This window comes from Haliotis asinina, chromosome 16 (genome assembly GCF_037392515.1).
Source record: "Haliotis asinina isolate JCU_RB_2024 chromosome 16, JCU_Hal_asi_v2, whole genome shotgun sequence".
NCBI lineage: Eukaryota > Metazoa > Mollusca > Gastropoda > Lepetellida > Haliotidae > Haliotis > Haliotis asinina.
Window position 1 is genome coordinate 39,132,632 of NC_090295.1, and position 21,419 is coordinate 39,154,050.

A 21,419-nucleotide genomic window follows, 5' to 3' on the forward strand; every position below is an offset into this window, starting at 1 on the left:
CCTACAGTCACAGGTTTCTCTTCACTTGCAAACTGTGACGCTAACTGCCTTGAACATCAGACACCCCAGAACTAGGAAGGACACCTGCTGTATAAAGCTTAGAACTTTTCTAATGTGCCTACCATGTCAACATAATGAAAAAGTATTTTATGCTGAACATCTAAGCTGTGCATACAACATATCATCTGGTTATCAACAAACCATATTCACCATGATACACACATTAACAGGGAAATGCCATTGAAACCACTGACCCACTTCATAGCAACCTGCAATGCATTTTATCACAGGATTACCTTTACGACAAAAATATTTTTATCAGGCTGTTAGATACAACTTATATTCATCCTTGAAGCATCTCACAGTTTTTTCCCGAATTAGATACAGAACAAGAGCACATATTATGGCATAAAAGAATGTCACAGAAGAAGGTGCACTAATTTCTCCAGTGGAGTAGGTAATGGTCCAAGAGTACATCATTTACCTACCTGGGGAGGAACAATCTCACTGTCTGGTCCTGTTCCAGCCACTATATAGTGTTGGATGACAACTAAACACGTTAATCAGGTGCCTGCCTTGCCCCATATAGAACTGGACATATTTCTGACAATTGTCTGAAGCAACAAAGACCCTTGCACACAGGTACTTGCTTGAGGAATCTGTGAATTTGGCAGGACCCTAAAGGAGTACAAACATGGAAGACCCTACATGCAGGTAGGTACTTGGAGGAATCTGTGAAACAAGACCTCAAAGAATTGCTTTCACTCAAGGCCCCTTGCACAAAGGGAATCTGTGAAACAGGACCTCAAAGAATTGCATTCACTCAAGGCCCCTTGCACAGAGGGAATCTGTGAAACAGGACCTTAGAAGACTTGATAATGACTACTTTACTTCATGAATACATGACACGTTTTATAGATCACAGCTTCATCAGCTGAATAAAGGAACTAGAATTTTCTCTGAATCATCGTGTACAGAAATGAGACGTTGTTATCCATAAAACATACCATGTTTTCATGATCGTTCAACATCTAAATGCCTTTCAAAAACTGCTTTACTTTACTCTATTTCCTAATTTAAATACCACACCAATACATTCATATATTTGTTGAAAGACTGGCAAAAATACCATACATAAACTTACATTTATACTAATCTTTATCAATATTGAACACTTGAATTAAATCCCAAACATTTTCATGTCTCCACCAAGCCTAGTTTGGAGTCTGAGATATCTTCTCCTGACGAGAGATATTGATTAAGACTGACATGGGCTACACAGCCCTGATGGTAAACACAGTTAGATGACCAATTAATCTCTGACATGCTGACTCCATGCTTCAGTAACCATAGGCCTACAACATAATGGCTGAAATCCATGTTGGGAATCTGAGCTCAGATTTGTATTAAATGTTTTCAATACCAACATGAGACGATTTTATTCAAAATAGCTGGAAACTTTACAAATCAGATCAAGTTTAAAATATCTTGGATATGCAATTCAGGGATAGCACAGGAATTACACTTAAGAAATACATGCAAATGCAGGACATTTTACGATTCTATGAATAATAAATGTGTAATGTATAGGATTGGACATTGAGACTCAGGACAGAATTGATGCTTATTTAACTTGTGATAATCATTCATTTTAATCAAAAAGATTTTACGATCAGATTTGTTCATCTGATCATTAAATATGTTACATTTTGAAATACTTAATAGTTGACATTATGCCCAAATCATTTTTTCTGTAAGTGATAAATTAATTCAACAATTACAACATAATATAATTAACATTACCAGATTGCCCTTAACAAATAACAGAAACATTTCTGAAAAATTTTTAGTAGCAAAAGATTAAAATATTCCTGGAATTCTTATTTTCTGTTGTAAAATATTATTGCAAATCACAAGAGAAATGATATATCTAAATCAATTTTTTCTTAAGCACCTCAGTTACAATACAGGCATTTTCATCAAAAACAGGTTCTCCATCACAAAGAACTAGTAAAACAGCATTTCTGAAGATGAAGAAAGTCTTCAGACACTTTGACTTCGTGTTACGGACAAAACAAGGCTTGTGGTTTGACATACAGTTTACAGAATAACATTCATTATTTCCAGATTAAGATCCATATCAGTTTTGCATGACTGAGCAGCACCGAGCCATCACAGGTCTGAATACAATCTATTATCACTGAATTCCTCATCTCACTCTACACCATGTCTGATAGGATAGCATAGTCCTTGAAAATCAAAGAACGACAATAATATGTTTTCCAAAACAAACCCAGTTCATGTCCTTGTGTATGATCGCAGTACATGACATGATACTTGCAAACACAGAGATAGAAATTTAGGTGCCACAAATGAGACTTCAGTTAATTCTCAAGTCGTCCATCTGAAAAACAGTTCTTTTTGTCACACATCCTTCAACTGCTAGCTTATATCATGAAAGAACTTCAATACAATACATGAATGAAAGGTGAATTAACAGCATCCAGTCGATACAGACATGTCTCCATAAATACCTCAGTTCTACATTTGCACAGTTTCTGATCTTGAGACAAAAAGATCAGAACATCCTGGACTCATCCTAATGGTAAACCCACTGCTCTACTTCATTCTAATGATGTCAACATGGTACCAGTAAGTCACAGCTGGTCACCAGTTAGCTGACAATAATTCAACTTTTAGAATTAGATTACGAGAAACTGAGAACTTTATACAAAAACCACACACATCAAGCATGAACACAAAGGACAAACGTTTCTTGATAATTGTAATCTTTTATCTTTTGAATATTGCTAGGACATGTACCAGAAATCCTGACTTCTTCTAGATGCTGGATATATGAACATATATTGAAACTTACACGATTATTTCATCTGATGTCTTGGAATTATCCACAGAGCGTTGTTGTGACAGAGAAGATAGAAAAAGGAATATTTTTGACACATGACGAAATCGAATTCCTTCAATCATCGTTGAATATAATTAACACATACATTCCAACTCTCAGCTTAGTCCCTGTGTTCCAATCCAGTAGCCATCAGTGTAAACATAACAAGTGTACACAACCCTGCGAAGAGATCTCTCAGTCAGGGGAAATAAGCCTGTAATGTGAACTTGATTAATTGAAGAAGTTTATACGGAGGCAGCTCTACTACATCTTGGCTGTAGGTGTTCACGCAAGGTCGCTCTCGAGCTGAGCAATGTGAACTGACATTTAGAATGATCCTGTACAAGCTTGTGGGAGGCCTCTGAGGGTATGAGTTCAGGCCATGTAGATGAAGTATTGACAAGTGGAGAATCTTTAGACAAACCACAAATGTCTCTGAAACTGTTTCCCTGGCCAAAGCCACAAGTATGTACCAGTCAAGCTATGCAAATACGAATTCACCATGACTCATAACAGTTCCTCTGCAAAGTATACACACAGACACATCAAAAGAATTCTATAAATTCCTCTTAGCTGTAGAACTCACTGAAAAAAATATCATGGAATACATGTACTCCAAAACTAATTAGAAAAAGAACTCCACACACCATCATGACTCATTAGGCGGAATTCCTGTACTGTATATGCATAACTAGCTTAAATCATAGATCACTGTCACCATTTTGAATAATGGAATATTTTAACATACTTAAAAATAACATACAAAATTCATCAAATTTCTCACAAAACAAATACTAAAGGTTAATTTGAGATAGAGTTTGTTCCAGTTAATCATTTCATATTTCCAAAGCTAACAAAATGACAATTGTAACCATTAACCTCTGACTATCTTCAGAGAGATCGTTAACAAGTAAGTCACCACATTGCTGTCATCCAGTCAGGGGACACCCCCACAACTGACGCATTCCTCCTTTAGCTAGAACAAGTGGTTAATCATTAAGAAATGTAACCTACATGGAAGGAGGTCAGTGAAGAGGGCGACCTCATAGGGAGTATCATTCATCCTATACTATACAATGCACGCCAAGAGATAAGGAAGGTCATTAAGTGCAGAACACACTACACTAATATTTACAATGCCCGGAATCTGCTTGACTCTTGAAGAACAATACCACTTTAAGTCCTACAAGTTTCAAGGATTCTATCCATTTCATAACCTTATTTTAACCAATCAGTTCACTCTACATTCTTTTGTTAATTTCACAGGCTTGTTAACAACAAGGTCCAGAATCTGCTAAGATCTGGTAAATAAAAACATGTGATAAGATTTTATCAACTGCAGACTTATGGATGAAAATATTAACGATTTTTGACATAACATTTTCTATTCATTCTTACATTCATCCAATTAATCAGAGCAATATGGATGGGTTTAAAAGATACTTGCAACATTTCAGGGAACATTATCATATACGGGACCATTCCCTTTAATCCCCCTGTTGTAGTCAGACACAGGTATTGTCATTCTACAAACACATTAAATGTTGCTAATTCTTCTTTCTGTAAGAGCCACACATATTCTGAACATTACTAGTTGATTATTATTGAAGTCTGTATATTAATATCCTGTTGCAAATTTATTTTACTCAGTGATATCAAAACCTAAACATGTTTGATAGATCACAATAAAAAGTAATGACTGAGTATGTGAATAGTTTGAATAAAATCACACATTTTATATAACGAAATAATGTTTTTTTCCCTACTGTAACAGACATCTGTTATCACATATTTTTTAAAAATAATACAGACCTTTAATCAGCTATTAATTGCAACAAGAAAGTAGTGCTGGAGCTGAAGCTACAGTCCAAGAGATATTGAGAGTAGCATGGGTCACTACGACCTTGGCACTGAAGGAACGTCTCTCATCTTGGCATCTATTAACAGGGCCATACATTCTTACATCCCCCTGTGAATATACATTCTTATATCCCTCTTTGCAAGTAATGATGGTTTTAGGGGGAATATCTGTGAGGAAAGGCCAAACCCCATTTACAGTATCTCCCACTGATCTGGAGTTTACAACTTTCCCTGGTCTGTTTATCATCAAAATGATGCTCCCAGCTTGTCCTGACCTATAACCTCTATTGATCTGGCAACTTGCCATCTATTTAGAATCCAAAACAACTCTGTCAGTTTAAATGTGATTGCATCTTGTGGTGTAGACATCACAGACAAGTTTGTCTTGTGAACTGAGTTGGTTGACATAAGAATCAATATCAGAAAGAAACCTCACATCGGTGAGCCATGCTTCATCAGAGAGGCAGAAATAACAGAAATATAAATCGGCGAATGAAATCTCAGAAAGTGAGATGGTTCAAGAAGAGTGGTGCCATGGTCAACAACGTCTCCATATCATGGTGACCTTCAAAGACTTGCTAGGAGATAACTGTCACTGCATAAGTTGGAATTCTGTAACTGTGCACACAGTGAGTGAGTGAGTTGGGTTTTAGGCCACATTTAGCAATAATCTAACAATATCATGTTAGGGGACACCAGAAATGGGCTTCACACATTGTACTCATGTGAGGAATCAAACCCAGACCTTTGGCATTATGAGTGAACACTTTACCCAATAGGCTACGCCACAGCTATAATGAGCCTAGGGTTTAATTTTTTAGTTAATACCACACTGAGCAATATTTCAGATATATGATTGAAAACCAGCTATTGATACCATGGCAACGTCCCGTGCTGTCACAAAGACCAAGTAACAATGTCTGATTGATAAAGTCAACACTTCAAACTAATATAAAACCAGAATCCCCTCTTGAAGAATCCTGTTTGGAATGATAAATACAAGTGTTAGCTTAATGCTCATTCTAAACAAACAAGTGCTGCAGAAACCAGTGATTGATGCTATGGTCCCATAACAATATGCCAAGCCACCAAGATTGATAGACTTGCATCAGTCTCTACGATAAAAATTAACAGCTAAATGATCATTTCTAAAACATTATGAATAACAGGTTGGGATGCAACATATGTCATATTTGGGATTTCACTTTCTCAGTAAAGTACAAATTCCAGTACTTTTTTGGTTGAGTCCCATCCGAGATTCGAACCCGCATCCTCAGAGTCAGGCACCCAATCGCCAGCACACAAAGTCAGCCGCCAAGCCCAATCAGCCACCCAAATATGACATATATTGCATAAGACCACTTTCTAAATGGCATTGTGTAATCATAACAGGCTGGGATCCTTTTCACCTTACCTAGACTTGTCTCTTTGAAGGATACAATAACCATACACCCACAGGCTCAGCACTCTCCACAGCCTTGGAGCAAGGTTGCCTGCCTGACTACCTAATCCAATAAATCACCACTTCGAACTAACATAAACTCAGAATCCCTACTTGAAAAAGCCTGTTTGGCATGCTGATAATTTCCCATCCCGAACTCTGCATAATCTGGAGCCCAGGAGTATTCTCCTGCCATATTACTTGCATAATCCCAAAAGCACTGTATATCTCCTGACACCTGTTTCAGTGTATTTACCAGTAATAACCACCCTTACCCACGTGAAAGACAGGTTTGCTTATTATAACAAGACAGTTCCTATTGTTAGAGAATGTGTGTTAGAGAGCAAACTTAGTTAAAATGTTGCAAATTTCAGTCTGCTTACAGTATGACCACCATATTCCATAAGACACCTCTCACAACAAGCATGGGATACTGAAGACCATTTCTGACCCGGATCTTCATGGGTCAAATTGGACATGAAGATACAGTCATTCAACCATGTTGCACAAGGCTGATAACTGTCATGACTTATGTACCGATATCACATAATAATGTGTTTCCTTGTAAGACATGAAATCCACATATAAGCCGTGTTGAATGTGCAACCTCATTACCCAAGTCGCTTCCTACTCTCACATAGTACCTATGTGGGCAATCAAACCTAGGTCATATGGTCTTAAGTGTTCACTCATCACTCTCAGTGAAAACCTGATTCACTGCTTGGTGAACTGAGGCAGATTTCCAACAAAATCATTTGCTCAAGGTGACAATAAATGTGTTTTAGTGTGGGGCAAAAGTCATGCATATTGGACACAGTCTCCAAAGTACCTACTCTCCTTCACTGAGGTTGGTGGGGTGGTCTGTGTGTGTTTGGGGTGTGGAATGGGGGTGGGGGCTCCACATGTACATGATCTACATGACCTCACAATACATGGCATTGGTGAGACTGAATGAGCGAATGTCATCACATGGTGCAGTCTGCAGCAATATTCAAACCACATTATGGCACCTGCTGAACAATAGAGGCTAGAGAGGACAAACCAGTGATCTTGGATTGTGGATGTTAGGGTATGACTGCTTACACTGCTCCCAACCAATCAGCATAATCCTGTTTTTTGTAACATGAGTGAGTGAGTGAGTGAGTGTAGTTTAGTTTAGTTTAGTTTTATGCCTCAATGATATTTTGCTGATGAGTCATATTTTCTACATGGAAAGAAGTGACCGATATATCACAACATCCAAATTTCAACACAGATTATTGTTGTAGCGCTATTAATGATTTATGAATGGCTCATTAGTATCAGATTGGATTATGAATACACAATGCCACTTAGAACATGGTCAAATGTAACATGACACAATTACGATTACACTTTCTCATTAAAATACAGATTCTAGTACTTTTGTAAGGTCGAGTTCCATCAAGGATCTGTACCCACGTTCTCAACGTCTGGAACCTAATTCTCCACAAAACAAGGAAACTAACTAAAGCACTATGTCTTCCAGAAAGGAGGGTGGGGGCTCATTATCAGTGTATGTCGAGACACTGTCAGCTTTGTCATACACTGAGACTTTCCTTTCCCTACAACAAGCACCTGCTGAGCACCCATTCTGCTTTAAATAGCATCAGTACACAGTTTAGATTAAAAGCACAATCAAAGAACAGATTACATCAACCTTCAAAGAACAAAGAACTCATTATGCTAACACAGCACATTTAACAACATCTGAGAGGCATCATTACACATTCTTGCATAGAATGTGTGTGTGCATGCATGCATGCATGTTTGCGTGGCCTGACAATAAGAAACAATCAAACTGCCCCCTTCTGATTGAACACATTACAAAAATCAATACAATCTGCTGAGTCAGCTTCACTTCAGCAATGTTGGAAAAGAATTGTTTAATTATCTGATCATTTAAAAAACTAATGCCAACCATTTCGTTCATCATCTTTGCAATTTGCTTAGAGAGTTGGGAATTAAGTTGCTGTAAACAGCCTGTGTACACTTCACAGAGACAAACAACCCAGCGTGAAACAGTTTGTAAACATCGCCTTATTCATCACAACAATCAGCTTATCTTCCCCTGAACGTGATGCAGGTGTACCACTTTGGTAAAAACAGGAATAAGATGACAATAAAATATCTCATTAACACATACAGTTGAAATAAGGAACCCAAAACGTATACCTATGTTTCTGTTTTGATGACGACCCTCAATCTGCTGCCTGCGTTTAATTGTTTGATTTCTTGTTTAATGCCACCTTCAGCAATATTCCACCTATATGGTGGTGATCAAGATCCAGTGATCAATGGCATGAACATTGATCTACCCAACTGGGATACAACAACATGTGTGATCGAGTCTGACCACACACTTTCCAGCTTAACCACAACCCTTACGTTGTCTTTATGTAGTCATGACTGCTTTTTGTTGTGCTTCACTGCAGCTATGCTTAAGAGATAGATGCATTCCTACCCCATAGAAACATACCAAGTTGAAATACAAAACATCAACACTCCATAGCTGGGTGTCTCTGTGAACGTGTATTGATTGAGAGGCCTCAACATCAAATATCAAAGTACTTACTGGTTGGGCCTCTCTGTCAGTGGGCATGGGCATTTCTGACAGTCGTTGACAGAACCACGTGTGGCATCACCATAGTAACCAGCAACACATCTCTGGCAGTTTTCTCCCTCAGTATTGTGTTGGCAGTTCTGAAGAGAAAACACATTGATTGATTGATCAATTGATTGATTGATTGTATTGTGTTGGCACACTCATTCATTCAGTGAGTGAGTGAGTGAGTGAGTGAGTGAGTGAGTGAGTGAGTGAGTGAGTGAGTGTAGGTAAACTACTGAACTGCAGTTTCTACATGACTAACAAAGAACCTCAGGCCACCAACCATGACAATTTACCAAGCTTTTACATGGTGCTTTTGAAATTTTCTGCATTCAAACCCATCCAAGAAACAGAGTAAAACCACTGAATTCTGATATTCGCTCATTCAACGATAAAGTGGCAAGATACACTGCAAGCTATACTTTATCAACTCTCATGTGCAAGAGGAATTCTGTGCAAAGTTAGTTGTAAGAAAGAGTAAGTGAAATTAGTTTTATGCTGCTTTTAGCAATATTCCAGCAACATCACAGAGGGGAGTACCAAAAATGTACCCACACACTGTACCAATATGGAAATCAAAAACCAATCTTTGGTGTAACAAGCAAACACTTTAACCACTTGGCTACCCCACTGCCCAATGATAAGGAAGATAATAAACAGGATACTTTATAATGTACTTTCAATGACAATGTCCTGCTCCTACATACAGTATTAACTCCATTCTGATCTATCCTTGACATGGATAGAGTCTTGGTCCTATACAACCACACACCAATCACCATAATTCTTAATCCATATACAAAGTAAAGGCGATAGCACCCAGACAAGGCAGTTCAACATTATCTTATTTGTATAGCATATTTATATTATTCCACTGCTCTATCTCTGTATTTTTCTTATACTACCTTCTTGACCACTATCTGTCATCTTAAGTTGCGGGAATCTAAACTTCCTACGTCCGTACCAAGGAGAGGGAGAACCTGTTCCTAATTACTTTCTGTGTGATTAAAATATGCTTAAACAAACAAAAATTATCTTGTACAAACTGTGTGTAATTAACATGAATTACAGACACTCACCCTGCAGACGCCAGACTCTGGGTCGCACTGTCCCGAGTGTCCGTTACATTGACAGGGTACACAGAGACCAAGGTAGAGGCCGCCTCCAGACCTGGTGTAACCAGTGTCACAGTCCTGAAACAAACACAGTGACATGTCAACAGAGCAGCTCTGTACAATACCGATGGATGGATAAGTAACTTCCAACATGCACTTAGAAGTTGGAGCAGCAAGGAAGGATAAAAATATGCGTCCAACTTTTTTAACTGCCGTGACAGCGATGTTTTGGTGTAGGTTTTGACTCTGTTATCTAGCATGCATTATATTGCCATTCTTCCTTAGGATGGATGAGACTGTGAATGTTGTTTAATACAAAATTCAACACAAATAAATTCAAAATTTTACATCAGGACCTTCACCCAGGGCTCGATTTAGTGCTTTGTTACTTTGTGCAGTCTAGTCATTAGACTAACTTGCTTATGGTGCAAGTCAGTTTTTGCGTAGCTAAACTTCTGAATGAAAATATCTCAATAATTTCGCATGTGTCTTTCATGGCAATAAAAGCAGTTCATCTGGAATTTGGCCATGCAAATACGTTGTTATTTTAGGAGGATGCATTTAGTGCAAGTAGGTTTACATCTGTTAAATTGAGCCCTGTTAACCCTATGCTGAAAATATAATACAGTCGCAGCAATGTGTCCCACTCTGACAACTCAATGTCAAAGTTTTTGTTTTGCCATCTTTCATAGTGATATGTGATAATATGCCATATTTGAATGTCTTGAAGTTTGGATAACAGAGTTTTTATTCATGGTCCTATTAATATCGAGACAACAGTGTTTGACTGTATCTATTGGCATCATGGGTAATGACTCAGTATATAAGTTGACGACAGAAACCACTGAAGTCAGTGCTTATATAAATATACTGACCAAGGAAAGTTAAGGAATATGGAACTTTTGGGGGATATTTCTGTTGTGAAGTCTGACAACACCATTTCAAATACATACAGTAAATCTGCACATCAGCAGAAGACAGACACCTATCACTAATAGTTTCATTAAAATATAAATTTCCCATAATGCTCTGTGGCATGCAGTAACTGCGAGTGAACCCTGTAGATGACCTTACCTCACAGGACAAGCCCTTGTATCCCCGTGGACAGCTACACTGCTCAACAGCATAGGCGCGGTCCTGTCGTGTCTGACGGTTCTCGGCAATGTCCAGAGAGATGTCGCTTATTCTGAAAGGAACACAGAGCTAGGGCCAGTTACATTCTGCTCAAGATAGAAATAAATATTCTCCTATTCTACTCATCTTAGGCATCCTAACAAAAAAAAACTTTTGGACAGAAGGATTGCATCAAATAATTCAAGAAAACGCAATTCTCAACCTTTATGGTGTAAAATATAAGAAAGAACTAATCTTCTGGTACTTACGCAGCTTCATCTGTGGATTCTGTGTATGTTGCTCGGATGAGGATGTAGTCAAGGTCAGCAAGGGCCATCAACAAGAATTCCCTCATGGCAGGGTCACCATCCAGACGATACCATTGTTGCTGAAACAGAAGCAATCAGTCTCCAACATGTCACAACAGTGAACAAGATACACGCTTAACATAAAGGATCAAAACCAACTTTGACATGACAGCCCATGACAAAGGGAAATTGGGAAGGGACGACTTCTGAACCGACCAAAGACATACTTTAAATATGATTTCAGTATTTGGTATTTACTGCTAAAATCAACTCGGATGCAACAGGCAGCCAACATCTTGTCTTATATGTATTCTGCAAGCTCTACATATGTCCTGTTCATGCACTGCCCACACTATTCCACCTTGTGAGGAACACACAGTACATACCGACAAACAATCTTCTTCCTCTCAGCAATCCTTCTTAGCATGTTGGATAAAACTGATGATGACAGTAGATATAGGCTTTACTCTGAGGACTGTACATAACAATAGTGTATATACTGCCTACATGGGAGAGTTAATTACTGCAAGAATAAAAAACTACTGTGTCAGAGTACATACCTCAAACATGGGAATTTGGAAAGACTGTCTGGAGTTGGCCTGGAACTGTTCCCCGGAAGGTCGATATACCAGTGTGATGTCATTACCCTGCATAAAAGGAGAGAATGTCCGGCAATGAGAGAGTCAGCTTGGATTCACTGAATAGAACTGTGGCACTGCTGGTTGCTTGCTTCCTCTGACCAATCACATGTTGCGAAATATTTCTTGCCAAACGAGGTCAAGATTTTATCATATCACAGGACACCATTGAGAATGGTGGAGTGCACGCTATTGAGTAAAGAGAGGTGCACACTTGCTTTTCAGCCGAGATTCAATGGTCATTTAACAAAATTTCTGGACAAAAGGGAGTTCACATAGCTGCGCCCCCTCTGGATCTGCCTATGTATCACATCTATAGGGGATAAAAAGAGCAGAGTAAAATGACATACACTCAAGCATGTCATATGATTAGAACATGTGATCCAATTGAAGACAATCAAGTTGTTTGACCTTAGTCATCTCTCACAACATTAAAGTAGACTTACCGAGAGCTCGACAATGGGCTCCTCCATGGAAATTGGGGTGCTATCCTGACCGGGGCGATATCTCAGTGTGAAGCGCAAGTATCCTCCATAAGCTGTCACCTGAATATGAGAAACACGCTCATGAAACACAACACTGTTTTTCCAAATTGCACATAAACTTTGAAAATATTGGGCAATTCTCTCATTCTCAAAAAGGAACTAACCATTTGTGCTTTTATTTTGTGGTATAAATTGTTGGCAGAACCTGTTATGATAAAAGATTTTAACCAGGAAAAATAGAGGTAAAGATTGAACACAGCAAGATATCTGACACTGACATGACCAGCCTAACACAGCAGTTCTCTCCCCTACCTTGTCACCAAGGAAACGCTGAGGAAGGCTCCAGTAGTAGATGTTCTCCCGGAGGTTGCCAAATCCACGGTATGTCAGCTCACGGGAGTTGCGGTTGACGGTGAAACCCTGTTCAATCTTCTCCTTTCTCATCATGTCCGTCAAGCTGACGCCCATACGGTCCTGAGTGAAGGACACCCCGATCTGGCAACACACAAACAACATGACATTGAAGGAACTGCATAAATGGGCACTGGAATACCACTATATCACACCATTCTCTTACACTCCACTAAGAGTATATATGTTAAAGTATCAGGATTCTCAAGGATTCACTCTAATGCAACATGACTAGATGTCCTGTACTTGAGTGAGTGAAAACAGCAGTTACAGCATAGTTACAGCTATCCACATGATCTGTTGAATACAAAACTTATAACTACCTGAGCTCTGACTAGACTTGGTGTAGAGGTTATAGGTCAGGACTCACTTGAGCTCTGACTTATACTATACTGAGTGTATATTTCAGTTATTGCTCAGTACCAACCTGAGCTCTGACTTAAAATAGACTGTGTGAATATAGCAGTTATAGCCTGGTACGAATTGCAACCTAAGTGTAAGCAGTGGTATTAACATGTTTCAGCAGTTATAACTCACTCAGTTCAGCGCTATACTGAGACCAGATATCAAATTAGGATATTACCACCTGAGCTCTGTCTTGCGGTTTAGTGAGACCAGAGGTCATGTTAGGCTATACCCACATGAGCTGTCATGTGCAATATTGAGACCACGAATCATATTTGGCAATACCCACCTGAGCTCTGTTTTATGCCACATTGAGACAACGAATCATATTAAGCAATACCCATCTGAGCTCTGTTTTATGCCATATTGAGACCAGGAATCATATTACGTTATATCCACCTGTGCTCTGTCTTATGCCATATTGAGAGTGGGACCATACTAGAATATATCCACCTGAGCTGTCATGTGCAATATTGAGACTGGGATCATACCAGGGTATATCCTCCTGAGCTGTCATGCGCAGTATCAAGACAGGGGTCATACCAGGGTATACCCACCTGAGCTGTCGTGTGCAATATCAAGACAGGGGTCATACCAGGGTATACCCACCTGAGCTGTCGTGTGCAATATCAAGACAGGGGTCATACTAGGGTATACCCACCTGAGCTCTGTTCCAGGAGGTGCTGGTACACATCTGAGTGACGCCCATACAGAAGCAGGCAATACAGCCAAAGGGGTAGTTCTGGGACAGGTAGAACGTCTCCGGCTTACACTGGTTGCAAGTGTTACCAATCACATTGGGCTGCAAAAACACAAACCACACTCAGCTGCTCCTCAATTAACATAGGGATAACAAGGTAAAAAGCTGCTTTTGTCTTAAAGCTTGTCACCAACTAAAAACATATAATCAGGTCCAACTTGAGATATATTTCATCTTGTACCTTTTTCCCAGAGCACCAGCCCATTGAGGGAAAACAAAACTATAGGCATAGATTATTTTTAATCTTCAAATACTTAAACCTTGCCATGTGTTCATTAACACATCTTGTATCATTATAACCACATGTACCATGTAATTTGGTGCATTAACAAACATTTTCCCCTGCTTAATTTCTTATTGATTCCATCCAATTAGGAAGAAAGAACATATACTGTACAAACAACTTTGTGGATTATTAATATTTTGGGAGATATTTCTGTTAATATGTAAATGCTAATAATCCTAAAAATATTTATGCTAAAATAACGTTGTTCCTGTTCAGCATGTAAACCCCAAACCTCCAGCAATGGTTTTCCACAGACAGTATTGGCACTTACCCTACAACTACAACGGCCGGTGTCAATGTTGGGAGAGGTGGAGAGACTACCCCTGGGGTCACACCCTGTCTCAACTGCAACATAATAATATACGTATACAGTATGCCAAAACAACTCCTAAAACAGGCTCAATATACTATTTTCTCACAGAGATAAAGTGATGTCCATTTCCCTTTAGTATCTAGTGTTCAGTTTAAGTTATCATATATACTATACAGTGTGTATAAAGAGCTATTGGTGAGTGGAAACCTACTAGAGTCTGGCTTGCAGGAGCTTCCAGGGATGCTGGGGTTACCACGGTAACCTTGGGCACAGGTCTCACATTGTCGACCGGTGTAGCCCTCAGGGCAGGCAGTACAGCGAATACCCAAGTTGTCTCTCACACATGTGCGGCTGAACCTGGACAACGGAGGAATAGAAACTGTATCATAACATAGAAATGTGCTACTTTAATGACATGACTATAGAACATGACACAACCTAGCTAGTCATGATGCAACACAACATGTCCATTTCAGTTTTTGTAGCCAAGGGAAGTAACTGGATAGGTGATGAGACGCTCATGTCTCTGTCTATGCAAGTCACATGGGGAGTCTCTACTATTTGAGATGGACATACTGAGGGCAAGTAGCAGCTCTACCTTGCACACTTCTCATACATGAGTGAGTGAGTGAGAGAGTGGAATGTAATACAATACATCAGCAGAGCTTAATACATACAGTTGTGTGGTTGAGTATACTCATAGCTAGAGTATTGTTGAGTATGAGGAAAAAAACCCAACCAAAACAGATACCAATCATTGTGATATTTTAATTATTCAGAATTGTTCTGTCAAGTCATAAAACATGTATCTACTTACTGATTGGACGGGATGGTAAGAGGACATGGGCAGGGTTCACAGTCATTTGGAGTTCCTCGTCTAGCATCACCAACTGTTCCTTCAATACACAGATTACACAGGGGGCCCTCTGTGTTGTGTTGGCAATTCTGGAAATTGAGTGATTGAGTGAGTATTGTTTTACCCACTTTTAGCAATAATCCAGCAATATCACAGCAGGGGACACCAAAAATGGGCTTTAAACATTGTGTCCGTGTGGGGAACTGAACTTGTGCCTTTGGCGTGACAAGCGAATACTTTAATCACTATGCTACCCCACAGCCATAGAAAATGAGAAGGAAGTACTATTACAAATATACTCTTGTCAAGACTGTCAAGATACTCATATACAGCTGATCACAGAACATGCCTGTGATGCACAAACATATCCTATCAGTTAAAGGGACGGAAACACAACTGGTTGTTTTTAGTCATGCTTTAACAAACATAAATGACTATTCAACTGACTACAAAACACTTATGTCTGCTACATCCTGTATAAATTGGATATATCCCAATATCCTGCTTTAATCATAACTCTTAACGATAGCAAATGTGTACATGTATTATACAAGCAGTACTCAGGACTAAATGCACAGGTGGATCCAGGAATTTTCAAAGAGGGGGTGCCCCTGACACTCCCACTTTTGGATCTGCCAATAAAATGTTCATCAGTAAATGTGGAATAGCTACAGACGTGTATGTGTGTGCCTCCTTGTACTGGACTGGACTGTGCTTAACAGTGTTAAATGACTGAGGTACCACGTAGTCTAACAAAGGTGTGCCTCCTTTCACTCGTCTATCATAGATGTGCCTACTTTCAGCATACTGACTCCCCCCCATCAAACCAGTCCTGAACTTATCATCCCCTAATGGTTGTATCATGATGCCAGTGGTTGAACCAATGACCTTCCCCTTTCTGGGAAGATGCTCTGTATCAACAATGTCATGGAGGACGTAAACGTCAGTTCTGAGAACATTGTCTCCAATGAGTTGACACAGCAGAAAGCTAAACAATCACATGCTTTTACTCACCCTACATTCTCCAGTGATAGGGTCACAGTCGTTGGAGTGGCCATTGCACTGGCAGGGCAGACACTCACCAAGGTAGCGACCCCGACTCACACGGTAGAACCCGGCAGCACACACCTGGAAATTAATTAATTTTTTTAATTCATTCAGTAAACGATGATTTCATATCACAGACCTTTAGTCTTTTTCATTACCTTCTTTGACCATCAAATCCCATCCCTAAAATACCAAGGACTTCCCTCTCTCCAGTTTCATCTTTGTCTCATTTTCCCCCATCATGCATCCCTATAAAGCCAACCCTTCCCACCCCTATAAAACCAATGATTACCCTCCTACCAGTTTCTTCTTTGTCTCAAACTTAACTTACCCTTTTAATACCATGGGTTGACCTCCCTCCACTTTCCTGTTTGTCTCAACCCTTCCCCACCACTATAATACCATGGACTACGGTCCCTCTAGGTTCTTCTCTGTCTCAACCCTACCCTACACCTATGATACGATGGACTACGGACCCTCTAGGTTCTTCTCTGCCGCAACCCTACCCCCGCCACTATAATACCATGGACTACAGACCGTCTAGGTTCTTCTTTGTCTCAACCCTACCCCACACCTATGATACGATGGACTACGGACCCTCTAGGTTCTTCTCTGCCGCAACCCTACCCCCGCCACTATAATACCATGGACTACAGACCGTCTAGGTTCTTCTTTGTCTCAACCCTACCCCACACCTATAATACCACGTACTACAGACCCTCTAGGTTCTTCTTTGTCTCAACCCTATCCCACGCCTATAATACCACGTACTACAGACCCTCTAGGTTCTTCTTTGTCTCAACCCTACCCCACACCTATGATACCATGGACTACGGACCCTCCAGGTTCTTCTCTGTCTCAACCCTACCCCTACCTTTGTCTCCCCATTCCACATCTCCACTCTACCACACAAAGGACTACACACCCCTGAGTTTCTTCTTCGTCTCATCCCAAAGCCCCAGCCTATCACACCCAGGACTATGCAGACCTCACCTGACAAGACAGACCAGTGTACCCTGTGGGGCAGGTACAGTCTTCCACCAACTCAGCTCGGCCAAGTCCAGTTTCCTGCGAGACAGCAGTGCTCAACAGAACGTTGCTGATTCTACAGGACAAAATGAAAAACAAACATGTTTATATCTAACACAGACAGAAGCACAGGCATTTTGTGAAATTGTTCATATATGTAGGTAGCAGATATTTCAAATTCATGGATCTGGATGGTTGTGTGATTAAGCTCTCGACAATGGCAGTGGCAGCTGTATAGAGAACAGCATCAGTTAGGCAGCAAGAGTATGATGTTTAATTAAAACAACCCTAATGGGACGGGAAGTGAAAAAAAAAAATTGTCATCAGTCCCATGCAGATCTGGCACAGTAAGAACAATCAATCTTTGGAAGTCTCTAGATCCTGACGGTTAATACTATCTCACTCTCACAAGTCTCTAACCTGATAGCAGACTGACGGTCATCATATGTGGCTCGGATGAGGATACGAGTAACATTCTCCAGAACCATCATGAGATCTTCGCGGTTTGCATACTCTGAGATTGGAGTGTCTCCACGACGAGGTCCATCGCTCTTGTCCCAAGCAGACTATCAACAGTACAGACACAGCTGAACATATAGGGTTTATGAGTAGTGTTATGTTGGTGGCACCATACCCAGCATATACCATTATCCCATTCATACAACGATTTGGTGTATACTGATATAACTTCATGGAGAGTCAAACCCAGAACTATGGCAGGATGATCCAGTGCTTTAACCACTAGCTTACCAAACAAATGAGTTATTGGCTGTAGGACCCTACCAGACCCTTATCTGCTGTGGAACAAAGTAGCTCATTAATTGGGATAGAATGTGGGCAATATCAACTTGTAAGTTCACATTCCAATAATGTTCCTTTTCATTCAATTGTTATTATACATTTTCAGATTGCATATTTTTTGTTATACCACCCAGGTGTATTATGTCCACTGTTTCATTGATACATCCACAATTTACAGAGATTAGTGGTTCATGGTTTTGTATTCTTGAGTATGGTGTACTGTGAACACATGCTATAAGTTAGTAAAAGTCCCTTTCTGCAGGTGATATGGACATCAACACTCCCAGTTATTGCCTCGGGTGCTGAAATACCACCACAACCGAGGGACACCCCTACTCGGGGCCACCTGTGTATCAGCATTAACACTGCTTCATATTGTATAATCCAAAATCAACACAGTGACATCTGGTGGCACTTACCTCAACCAATGGAATGTCGACTCTGAAGGGGTCTCCAGCATTAGCAGTATCAGCTGTACGGTGGTACAGAGTAATTCCGTTACCCTGGCAACAGAAACAGGAAGATTTATGTAAAACCTCCCCTGAAAGGCTCAAATATTGAAGATGTGCAAATATCTCTTGTGATCCTCAATAAAGTTAAGCAATTTTTTACCTAAGGTGAAGACATCAAATATTCCAGTACAGTTCAATGTCCACTAAGGTTAGCACTGACCGTGATGATGACATCCTGGTCCTGGGTTGGACGAGGGAAGTTGCTGCGGATGTCGTATGAGATGGTGTAACTCAGTTTGCCTCCGTAACTTGTCAACTGTAACAGACCAGATGTAGTTGACATAGCTTAAATATAGAAATTATACTGAAGAGTATGTATGATATCCATTATGTATTTTAAACAGTATGTGATATATACATGGGTAAGTAAGTGAGAGTGAGTTTTATGTTGCTTTTAGCACTATTTCAGCCATATCATGGTGGGGAACACTAGAAATGGGCTTTACACGTAGTGCCCACATGGGGAAGTAAACCCAGACCTTCAGCATGATGAGCAAACACCTTAACCACTAGGCTACCCCACCACCCATATACATACAAGGCTTTTGGATGACATGATACACATATACTGTAGACATGATATTGTACAGTGTGATACACAGTTTCAAATTAAAATACGATATTCATGACATGGAAAAATACATGGGTTATAATCCCTTATGATAAAATGTCATTCTTAAAATAATCTAAGATTAAGCCATTGCTATTTACTTAACTTCCAAAAACACGAAGCAATACAAAGCCTGCGTGAACTGCTCCATTAATATCCAGCAAGTATGTTGGTTTACAAACATACTCATGTCACTTCATCCCCCTGACTGCTCATCTTGTGTCCCATGACTACTTAAAATGCAGCAGAAACCTACCCTGTTTCCAAGGTACTGAGATGGAAGGCTCCAGTAGTAGCTGCCCTGCTGCAATACACGGTCAAAGTCGGACACGGAGAACTGACGTGATGTGGGCAGGAACTGGATGAATCCTTCCTCCACAGGCAGGAGATCAGCACGACGGACCATCTTGATCTGGTTGCCAAGGGTTATCTGAAGACCCAACAGTGACAGTAAGCACAAAATGGAAGAAAGATGAATATTGACTCCTATTCTTCAGACAGCTGAGATTCAAAAACTTAATACCAAACTATCTGATATAGGGGAGATAATTCTGTTATGGGAAATACTGCCTCCATTTCATATAATTTCAAACAATATAAAATCTTTCAGAACCTGTAGTTTGTTAAAACAGGAGGAAATACAAGTGTTCTCTAACAGCACAATCAGCAATATCAAGACAGACTTTCTACCTGTGATTTCTGCAGATTTGAACTGTAACAGGTTCTGGTCTGTCCAAAGCAGAAGCACTTGACACATTCACCGATCTGTCTGGCACCAACATTAAAGTCTGGGGGCTGACACACTCCAGCTTGACCTAAAGAACAACCAGTCAGATGAGAGGCATGCATTGAGTGTGAGTTTAGTTTCCCCTACTTTCAGAAGAAATATTCTCAAAAACATAGTAGGGAACACCAGAAGTGGGCTTCACACATTGTACCTATGAGGGGTATGGAAACCTAGTCTTCAGTGTGATGAGTGAACGCTTTAACCACTTGGCTTCCCTGTTACCCCTAGAGAGGCATGTAAATTAATGAGACGAGGATGACATTTGCTAACTTCCTGAAGACAGCAAAACAGTCTATTCTTGTCTGTCTCAAAAAAACATTAATCTTACATGAGTCAAATAATCATCTAAATTCTAAATTCGTAATAATGTCTAGTAATAAAATGTTTTTGTCCCATGGTAAAATTTAAGTGAAACTATAAAAATCCCTCAAATAAAACTCAGTCTGGAGAATTCTATAATTTCTAAAGAACAATAACTTTCATAGTGATTGTCAACTTACGTCTGACAATGATTATAGCATCAGGAACTGCAAAGATGGAGCCCTTGTTGTTGAGAGCCTCGCAGGTGTAGGCACCAGAGTCTTCTGGGATCGCTTGGTTCACAGTGAGGCTACCGCGGCCATCAACAGACGTCACAACCACACGCTCGCCTGTTGGGATGTTGCCCCAGTTGAGACGCCAAACGATGAGTGGAGTAGGGACACCGACAGCCTCGCACACAATGGTGAAAGAGCCACCTACTTCGACCTCGACCTTGGGAACAGGCGGCTTCACAATGGTAGGTGCAGCTGTGGAAGAAAGTCACATTTGAACAGTGTTCCACAGATGAACTTAGAGCATGTTAAGCTTGACCTCAGCAACTCTACATATGCATGACCCAGAGGTCGAGTTAACTGCATTAAATAGGGAGCAGTGAATATTGTTAACGTTACGTTTGTGAAAAGCATGTTTTGATTGAATTGTTTATACAGTCATATGCTATCTATTCTGGTTTTCTAACAACAGACATCAGTTACTTTCACAATCAGATTCACTCTCACTATCACTCTCTACACCTACTGGAAACACAAGTTGCTGCTGCTGCTTGCTGATTCAGAAAGTTTACAACATC

At 40.0% G+C, this 21,419-nt stretch overlaps 1 protein-coding gene across 3 annotated transcripts in view; it reads right to left on the minus strand.

Moving 5' to 3' along the window:
• The window catches only part of LOC137268463 (basement membrane-specific heparan sulfate proteoglycan core protein-like), a 215,648-nt gene that overhangs the window by 34,804 nt on the left and 159,425 nt on the right, over positions 1 to 21,419 (minus strand). For all 3 annotated transcript variants that reach the window (XM_067803030.1, XM_067803029.1, XM_067803028.1), the window contains 19 exons: positions 20,809 to 21,096; positions 20,212 to 20,336; positions 19,778 to 19,951; positions 19,072 to 19,167; positions 18,819 to 18,902; positions 18,019 to 18,164; positions 17,563 to 17,674; positions 16,537 to 16,650; positions 15,484 to 15,611; positions 14,878 to 15,023; positions 14,625 to 14,698; positions 13,969 to 14,109; positions 12,804 to 12,986; positions 12,453 to 12,551; positions 11,929 to 12,015; positions 11,330 to 11,448; positions 11,022 to 11,133; positions 9,912 to 10,025; positions 8,800 to 8,927 (listed from right to left, as the gene is read on the minus strand). In XM_067803030.1, coding sequence (XP_067659131.1) covers positions 8,800 to 8,927; positions 9,912 to 10,025; positions 11,022 to 11,133; positions 11,330 to 11,448; positions 11,929 to 12,015; positions 12,453 to 12,551; positions 12,804 to 12,986; positions 13,969 to 14,109; positions 14,625 to 14,698; positions 14,878 to 15,023; positions 15,484 to 15,611; positions 16,537 to 16,650; positions 17,563 to 17,674; positions 18,019 to 18,164; positions 18,819 to 18,902; positions 19,072 to 19,167; positions 19,778 to 19,951; positions 20,212 to 20,336; positions 20,809 to 21,096 — 2,470 coding nt within the window. The remainder of the gene's footprint in view (positions 1 to 8,799; positions 8,928 to 9,911; positions 10,026 to 11,021; positions 11,134 to 11,329; positions 11,449 to 11,928; positions 12,016 to 12,452; positions 12,552 to 12,803; positions 12,987 to 13,968; positions 14,110 to 14,624; positions 14,699 to 14,877; positions 15,024 to 15,483; positions 15,612 to 16,536; positions 16,651 to 17,562; positions 17,675 to 18,018; positions 18,165 to 18,818; positions 18,903 to 19,071; positions 19,168 to 19,777; positions 19,952 to 20,211; positions 20,337 to 20,808; positions 21,097 to 21,419) is intronic.